At 37.9% G+C, this 9,695-nt stretch overlaps 1 protein-coding gene across 1 annotated transcript in view; it reads right to left on the reverse strand.

Annotated features, from left to right (window-relative positions):
- Positions 1 to 9,583, reverse strand: part of maf1b (MAF1 homolog, negative regulator of RNA polymerase III b) — a 16,749-nt gene extending 7,166 nt beyond the window's left edge. The window contains exons 1-5 of the mRNA XM_061922223.1: positions 9,125 to 9,583; positions 6,999 to 7,090; positions 613 to 744; positions 382 to 544; positions 181 to 302 (exon numbers count right to left, since the gene is read on the reverse strand). Coding sequence (XP_061778207.1) covers positions 181 to 302; positions 382 to 544; positions 613 to 744; positions 6,999 to 7,081 — 500 coding nt within the window. The 5' untranslated portion in view covers positions 7,082 to 7,090; positions 9,125 to 9,583. The remainder of the gene's footprint in view (positions 1 to 180; positions 303 to 381; positions 545 to 612; positions 745 to 6,998; positions 7,091 to 9,124) is intronic.
- Between the last annotated feature and the right edge of the window lie 112 nt (positions 9,584 to 9,695).

Here is a 9,695-nt window from a genome sequence, read left to right on the forward strand (position 1 = left end):
ATGTCCACAAAAAAATCTAGCTATCAACACTGAATATTGCATTGTTGCATTTCTTTTTCACAGTTTATGAACTCACATTCATATTTTACTGAAGTATTATTTAAATATTTTTTAGAAATCTCACGTACCCCTCGGCATACTTTCAAGTACCCCCACTTGAGAACCACTGTTCTATCCCACCTGTAGATGTCACAAGCCTGCAGGTTGATCTCCTGGTCCATGGCGCTCCACAGTTCGGGCCCCACAGAGTTAAAGTCCTCGCCCACGGCAGAAAACAGGCTGCTGTCGACGGCGTTGGCCACCTGGAGGGAGAACACATGATAGGCGTCACACTTTTTGTGCTCGTCAACGCCTGAAAGAGATGGCCGCCGCGCCCCTCACCCAGTTGAGGCTGGGCTCCCGGCTGAACTCGTGGGCACGTGCCGCGCTGAAGTCGTAGTCGGGCCTGAAGGACTCGTTGAGCGTGGTGATAAGGTAGAAGAGTGTCTTCCTGCAGCACTTGTCGCTCAGAGGGTTCTCCCCGTCCTCGCTGCTCTTGGCGAGCCTGCACAACACACCTTTTAGTCCCGTCAAAGGGGCGGGGCCACGCCGATTACGAGGGACGGCACTCACGGCGAGGGGCTGGTGGTGCCGGTGGATTGAGGCGGGGACAGCGCCTCCAGGATGTGAGGCTCCCCCTCCTGGCAAAACTGCTTGAACATGTGCTTGTCGTCGCCCGCCATCTTGCACGAGTAGCTCTCGATCCTGCCACAACAATAATAATAATAATAATATTAAAGGCCTACTAAAACCCACTACTACCCACCACGCAGTCTGATAGTTTATATATCAATGATGAAATATTAACATTGCAACACATGCCAATACGGCCTTTTTAATTTACTAAATTACAATTTTAAATTTCCCGGGAGTTTCGTCTTCGAAACATCGTGTAATGATGACGTGTACGCAAGACGTCACGGGTTTTTAGGAAGTATGAGCGCTGCACACACACACAGCTGAAAGTCGTCTGCTTTAACGGCATAATTACACAGTTTTTTGGACATCTGTGTTGCTGAATCTTTTGCAATTTGTTCAATTAATATTGGAGAAGTCACAGTAGAAAGATGGAGTTGAGAAGCTTTAGCCACACAAACACACAGTGATTCCTTGTTTAAAATTCCTGGAGGTGAAACTTTCCTATGGATCAGAGCGCGGTCAAGAGAACATGGATCCCGACCAAATGTCAACCAGCAGGTTGCGGTGAGAAAATTGTGGTTAAAAAGTCAGTTCTTACCGGAGAAAAGCTGAGCTTGTGCCGTCCATAGCTGCCGTCGACTCCCCTGAGACACTGCGCGTCAAGACACCCGTGGAGACACCCTTCCGACTATCAGGTACTATTAAACTAGCTAAAACACTAGCAACACAATAGAAAGTTAAGGGATTTCCCAGAATTAACCTAGTAAATGTGTCTAAAAACATCGGAATCCGTCCCAATGCAATCGCATTTTTATTTTTTTATTTTTCTAGTCCGTCACTATCAATATCTTTAAACACGAATCTTTCATCCTCGCTCAAATTAATGGGGAAATTGTCGTTTTCTCGATCCGAATAGCACTTTTTTGTTGGAGGCTCCCATCAAAAACAATGTGAATATGTGAGGAGCCATCAAACATGTGACGTCATCGTCTGCGACTTCCGGTAGAGGAAGGGCTTTTCTCTTAGCACCAAAAGTTGCGAACTTTATTGCCGATGCTCTCTACTAAATCCTGTCAGCAAAAATATGACAATATCGCGAAATGATCAAGTATGACACAGAATGGACCTGCTATCCCCGTTTAAATAAGAAAATCTCATTTCAGTAGGCCTTTAATAATCAAACTTTTAAAGAAGTGGCAGCAAGAAGTGAAAAGAAAACAAGGTAAGGTTTAAAGGGGGGGGGCTGCAATCCACAGAGAACATTCTGGCATTACAGCCAAGGTTATGCAAGGACAAGTATTTTTAGGGTGTCTACATCACAACAATGTCAACAAACACTGACCACAACCTAGACACACAGCACACACAAAGTTGAATGAATCCTAACAGTAATGAAACATTCATAAAAATGGACAAGTTTGAAAAACTAAGGGTAATAAATTCCCCCCAAAAAACAAAGTGTTTATACTCATTTATCACTATTAGTGCTTTTAGTAACAGTAATTCATGTCCTTGGTTTAATTATTAATTCATTCCAGTGCGTTTTATTAATATTTCCTTACAATTAGCATTTTTTATTGGAGTAATTATTTACTGTTAGCATATTTATTCATGCTTGCGTTATATTAAGACAGTAATTTATTTAGTTAGCCTTTTAATGTCCTGTCACTGTTAGCATTTTATTAATACTGTAATTACTGTTACAATTTTTCATAGTACTTAATTACTTTTAACAGTTTTATTACCAGTAATAAATAACTGCCGTCGGCATTTTCAAATCATACTGTGTTTTAATCATTTATTTCTGTTAGCATTTTATTAATACAGTAACCATTGCTGTTAGTGTTTTTTAATTAAGTAATTCATGTCCTTCGTATAATTAATAATTAATCACTGTTAGCATTTTTATTAATACAGTAATTTTTCACTGTTAGCACTTTTATGAATTCTTCATTACGGTTAGCATTTTATTACTACCGTATGTTTAATATTTCATTACTACTAGCGTTTTATTAATAGAGTAATTAATTACTGTTAGCATTTCTATTAATGCTCATGTTATATCAAGTCAGTGATTCATTAAGTTAGTCTTTTAATGTCCTGTCACTGTTAGCATTTTATTAATCATGTAATTACTGTTACAATTTCTTAGAATATTTAATTACTTTAAGCAGTTTTATTACCGGTAATAATTCATTATATAATGCATTTTAATAATTTATTACTGTGGGCATTTTTAATTTGTACTGTCTTTTAATATTTGACTTAAGTTAGCATTTTATTAATACAGTAACCCATTACTGTTAGCGTTTTTTTAATTAATACAGTAATTCACATCCTGTGTTTGATTAATTCATCTTTGTTAGCATTTTTATTAACACAGTAATTTATCACTGATATTTTTATTTATGATTCATTACAGTTAGCACTTAATTAATTCAGTATGTTTCATTACTGTTAGCATTTTATTAATAGAGTAATTAATTACCGTTGGCATTTTTATTAATTATTGCGTTATATTGAGACGATAATCCAATGTTAGACTTTAATTAGTTAATCAGTGTTAGCATTTTATTAATACTGTAATTACTGGTACAATTTTTGTTACTATTTAATTACTTTTTAGTTTATTACCGATAATTCATTATATAATGCATTTTAATAATGTATAACTGTTGTCGGTTTTAAATGTATACTGTGTTTTTAATCATTTCAGTTAAGATTTAATATGTACAGTAACCCATTATTGTTAGCGTTTATTGTTATTATTAATTCATCATTGTTGACAGTTTGTTACAACGACTTGGTTTGTAATATTAATTAATTTCCTTTCTGTTTTTAGTTACAATGGATTATTTTTGGACTATTATTTAATTATTAAATATTTAATCACAATTAATGTTAGTTTTGTACTTCAAACAACCAATAATGTTTTAGTCAAAATTACTTATTTTTGTACTAATAATTCCTGTTAAGTGTTTGCAGTTACTTTTGTACTATTAATTAGTTACATCTGCATTTTAGTGACACTTAATGCAGGTTTTGGTTTGGGCTACTAATTAATCATTGATCTAAGTTTGGATTATGAATAAGCGATAGAAAATGGATGGATGGATAGTTAGTTTTGGATTGTAATAGTATCAATTACTGATAATTTTGCACTGCAAATTACTGTTTCTTTGAGTATCCTTAAAATGACGTGTGTTCATCTGCAACTACACAGATAATGAAACACAATTCAATTTACTTCTGTTGAGATACACCAATTCATATAAAAATACTGAAAGTAGATTTCTGCTTGGCTTGGACACAATTTGTAGTGAACATTTAAATATGAGGACATGGACAGCGGACTAATCCATTTAACAGTTAAACACCAGCTTAACACACTTAAATAGCGTGTGTGTATTCTAAGTCGTGGGTCCCCAGACACTGGTCCTGGGACCGCTACTGGTCTGTGAGGCCGGTGTTCTGAGGCGGGGACAGCGCCACCAAAAACAATAATTCATTAATAAACTACTGCATTTTCTCCCACTTAACTTTCGCCAGTCCCACTAAACACACCAACAACTCCTTTGTTATAGTACATGGGACAGTGCACATTAATGGACATATATAAAGTTAAAGGACCAATGATTGTCACACACACACCAGGTGTGGGGAAATTTGTCCTCTGCATTTGACCCATCACCCTTGATTGATCACCTCCTGGGAGGTGAGGGGAGCAGTGAGCAGCAGCGGTGGGCGCGCCCAGGAATCTTGTTTGGTGATTTAACCCCCAATTCCAACCCTTGATGCTGAGTGCCAAGCAGGGAGGTAATGGGGCCCATTTTTATAGTCTTTGGTATTAACTCAACCTACCGATCTCAGGAAGTAACTCTAACCCAAGGGTGTCAAACTCAAATACAGAGTGGGCCAAAATTTAAAACTGAACAAAGCCGCGGGCCAAGGTTGAACAAATTAACCTTTTAATAGGGACCCAAACAAGTTTTGCATTGAATATTGAACAAGCAAGGCTTATATAACTTTATAGTGACACGCAAAATCGAGTTTCAAATAATAATAATAATTAAAAAATAGCAATGGCATATCAAATAAAATGTAAATACAAATTTAATGCCTCTTCTATTTGCAGCCTTCTGAGGTAAATATCAAAATATATTGTAGCGCCCCGAAAAGGTTAGTGCTGCAAGGGGTTCTGGTTGTTTGTTCTGTTGTGTTTATGTTATGTTACAGTGCAGATGTTCTCCCGAAATGTGTTTGTCATTCTTGTTTGGTGTGAGTTCACACTGTGGCGCGTATTTGTAACCGTGTTAAAGTTGTTTATACGGCCACTCTCAGTGTGACCTGTATGGCTGTTGACCAAGTATGCCTTGCATTCACTTAAATGTGTGCAATAGCCGCATATATTATGCGAGTGGGCCTGCACGCTGTTTGTATGGAGGAAATGCGGACGTGACGACAGGTTGTAGAGAATACTAAAGGCAGTGCCTTTAAGGCACGCCCTCAATATTGCTGTCCAGGTGAAAATCGGGAGAATGCTTGCTTGCCCCGGGAGAATTTCGGGAGGGGCACTGAATTTCAGGAGGATTGATAAGTGTGAGAAATTGCTTTGTTACAGCCAGGGGCGCCGAAAAGGGGGAGGTAAAGGAGACGGATTCTAGGTGCCCATGATGGAGAGGCCCCTAATGATGATGAAATTATGTGTTGGGGGCCCTGTAAATATTCTTTTCATGGGGCCCAAAATCCCTAGCGGCACCGCTGCTGTGTAATAATGGCGGGCCAGCTGTAATGTTAATTAGATATTGCCTCAAGGGCCAAATTAAATTACACGGCGGGCCATTTTTGGCCCGTGGGCCAGAGTTTGACACCCATGCTCTAACCACTAGGCCAGTGAGTCAGGATAATGTAACAAATTGTAGCCAAAGGCTCATTTTTTTCCCCACAAGTAGAAAGCCGCTCTGTAAAAATAATGCATACATTAAACCAGTCCCTGTTGGAAACCCTGTTCTAAGTAATACAAAGCTGGCGTCTCACATAGGGCTGGGAGATATATCAATATACTCGATAAATCGAGTATATCGATAGAAAATGACTATATCGTGATATTCGAGTATACGTTCTCACGCAGTTGCTTTTAGCTGCGGGCATTACACTACAGGCTCTTTTCACTCTTTCTTGTCTCTCCTTCTCACAGAGACATAAAACAAGCGCACCTTCTTACATACGTCACATTCGTATACGCCCTCGCGGAGCAGACAGGTAGCGGCATGGGTAACGTTAGCTGTGGTGCGAGTGGGTAATACGAGAGAAAGAAGGTGCGAATCTGGTAACATATGAAGGAAGAATTAATTCCCAAGAAAAACAGCAAAGGGTTTAGCTTCAAGTGGGAATATGTCGAACAGACAACCGTAATTTGTCAAGTGTGGTGCAAAAGCGTTGCTACAAAAAGTATCATTACTATTAATATGTAGCATCATTTGTAAAGTCACCCGCTAGAGAATGAAGAGTGCTTGAAACTCTGCATGTCAACATCTCCATTCGGTGCCACGCCCACAAAAATGCCGAAGCAACCATTTCCACATCAACACCTTATGAAAAAAATAGTCAAAAACAGGACATAACGTCCACAGGAACCTACCACATAGCGAAGGACATACTCTATTTGATTTCTTATTATGCAGCTCATTTTTATTTGACAGTTATTGAAATATCTTGTGTGACATCATGCACAAAAGTGCACTTTATTTGTTTTTAACTATTGTAGTGGCGTTCTGTACAAAAAGTGCACTTTAATTTAGTGTTGTTTTGATATGTCATCTCAGTGACATCATGCACTTGTTTTAAAATGTCTCTGACAGTCTTTCACTTTCTGTTTTGAAATGACATGAATGTTTGTGCCACTGCTTGACAACTATTTAATAAATGCAGTTCTGGTAAATTGACTTAGTTGGGATTTCCCTCTCTGCATGAAAGTTTAAAAGTAGCATATATTACTGCAGTATGAAGAAGAATGTTTTAATGTAGACACATGGAATCATCATACTGCTGTGATTATATGTATCAAGTGGGTAATTCAAGGCTAAGGCAAAATACCGAGATATATATCGTGTATCGTGACATGGCCTAAAAATATTGAGATATTAAAAAAAGACCGTAACGCCCAGCCCTAGTCTCACGTGATCCAAAGAAAAGTTAAAGATTATCTCGTGCGGCCACATTGATGCTCTACTGGCCCCATTACACACATGGTTACCAACACCCGTGTTGCTCCAATAATACTCGTATTAACAATGACAATCATGACAAAGTAAAGTTACCTTCCAAGAATGCGAGACTCTCCTGTTTCTGCACACAGACGCGAGCTGAGGGCTTCAAAACTGGAGTTTTCCAGCAGCTTCATTGCAGTTCTCTGGAAACCACAACAAAATAACATTTGTTTCCTTGTACTTGTAGAGTTGAAATAACAAGTGAAAGTAACATGCAGGATTAAGAAAGTCAGGGTTTCCCACACATTCGTTTATTTGTGGCGGCCCGCCACGAAAGAAATACGGCCGCCACAAAAAAAATAAATGTTTTTAAATAAAAATAAAATAATTACATTTTTTAATTTTTTTTCTGACTTTTGACTCGCTTGACCGCTCATAAAAGCAATGGGACTCTGTCTGTGAATGGAGCTTGTAGTTACATATTATATAAATATGCAAATATCATATAAATATGTACATAAAGTGTTGTAATTATATTACAACTCTGCGTTCTTCATGGTCGAAACGCGTCGAGGATGGTTTGTCCTGATCCCAATATGCAGAGCAAAGCGGGAGACAGCGTGCAGGTAAAAAAGGTATGTAACGCTTAAACCAAAAATTAACAAAAGGCAAGTCCCGCTAGGAAAAGGCACTGAAGCATAGTGATGGCAATGTAAAACAAAAGTAAAACTGAACTGGCTACAAAGTCAACAAAAACAGAATGCTGGACAACAGCAAAAACTTACAGCGTGTGGAGCAGGGGTCACCAACCTTTTTGAAACCAAGAGCTACTTCTTGGGTACTGATTAATGCGAAGGGCTACCAGTTTGATACACACTTAAATTGCCAGAAATATCCAATATGCTTAACTTACTTTTAATATATATATATATATATATATACATATATATATAAAAATGGGTATTTCTGTCTGTCATTCCATCATACATTTATTTTCCTTTTACAGAAGGTTTTTTTGTAGAGAATAAATGATGAAAAAAACACTTAATTGAACGGTTTGAAAGAGGAAAAACAGGAAAAAAATGAAAATTTAATTTTGAAACATAGTTTATCTTCAATTTCGACTCTTTAAAATTCAAAACTCAACCGAAAAAAAGAAGAGAAAAACTAGCTAATTCGAATCTTTTTGAAAAAATTAAAATAATTTATGGAACATCATTAGTCATTTTTCCTGGTTAAGATTAATTTTAGAATTTTGATGACATGTTTTAAATAGGTTAAAATCCTATCTGCATTTTGTTACAATATATAACAAATTGGACCAAACTATATTTCTAACAAAGACAAATCATTATTTATTCTAGATTTTCCAGAACAAAAAATTTAAAAGAAATTCAAAAGACTTTGAAATAAGATTTAAATGTGATTCTAAAGATTTTCTAGATCTGCCAGACTAATTTTTTTTTATTTTAATCATAAGTTTGAAGAAATAGTTAACAAATATTTTTTGTCGAAAAAACAGAAGCTAAAATGAAGAATTAAATTAAAACTTATTTATTATTCTTTACAATAAAAAATAAATGTACTTGAACATTGATTTAAATTGTCAGGAAAGAAGACAAACGAATTTAAAAGGTAAAAAAGGTATACGTTTTAAAAAAAATCCTAAAATCATTTTTAAGGTAGAATTTTTTCTCTAGAATTGTATTTCTGAAAGTTATGAGAAGCAAAGTAAAAAAAATACATGAATTTATTTAAACAAGTGAAAACCAAGTCTTTAAAATATTTTCCTGGATTTTTAAAATTCTATTTGAGTTTTGTCCCTCTTATAATTAAAAATGTCGAGCAAAGCGAGACCAGCTTGCTAGTAAATAAATACAATTTAAAAAACAGAAGCAGCTCACTGGTAAGTGCTGCTATTTGAGCTATATTTAGAACAGGCCAGCGGGCGACCTGGTGCCCGCGGGCACCGCGTTGGTGACCCCTGCTTTATTTGTACTTGTAGAGTTGAAATAAGAAGTGAAAGCAGCATGCAGGATTAAGAAAAAGAACACAAATGTCTTGTTTACTACACAGTGCAGTAAACACAGCCACACCGCCACCTTGTGGGCGCCGTGGACATGACATGCAATCTCCGAGCCCCTCCCCCACCCTGCGTACAAACAAAAGGTGTTCCTGGAGGAAAGTAAAGACTAACAGATGTCACTTTTAGCCAAAAAAAAAAAAAAAGGACTTACGAATGAACTCCACCAGCAGAGAAGCAGACGCACTCCCACAAAAGTGTCGCTGTGGAGGCCTATCAGCTTGTTTCGGTCCGGGCTGATGCTAACCGCTAGCCGTGTTTTCTTGCCGCGCTTTAGTGAAGCGTCGCTGTGGGTGGATGCTGCGCGGCTCGGAGGCTGCTTAAGTTTATAGAAAAACTACTCTTTCCGATTAAATGCGACGAGATGACATCCAGTGAGTGCTTGCGCCCGTCGGAGTGGGTCTTTGGCGGCATCCCTTCCGACCTAAGTGGACTAAAAACGCGTAATGTTGGGATCAAGTCGCCGTGGGAACAAGCGACTCGACCTGCGGGGAAAGGCGAACGCGAGCGAGTTAAATGTTTAGAAGGCGGAAATGGTTGTTGCTCAATAACACTATCTTGTAATGTCCGATCTAGCCCAGGCTCTACTAATGCCGATGGCGTAGAGACCACCTAGTGACTACAAGGCCGCCTCCTGATTGGTCGGCGCGTATGTCAATCACATGTTAGCTCTTCTGATTGGTCGAAATTGTCCTTCCTGCTTTGGCAGTGTCAAATGTCTTGAG

This window comes from Nerophis ophidion, linkage group LG15 (assembly GCF_033978795.1).
Source record: "Nerophis ophidion isolate RoL-2023_Sa linkage group LG15, RoL_Noph_v1.0, whole genome shotgun sequence".
Classification (NCBI taxonomy): Eukaryota; Metazoa; Chordata; class Actinopteri; order Syngnathiformes; family Syngnathidae; genus Nerophis; species Nerophis ophidion.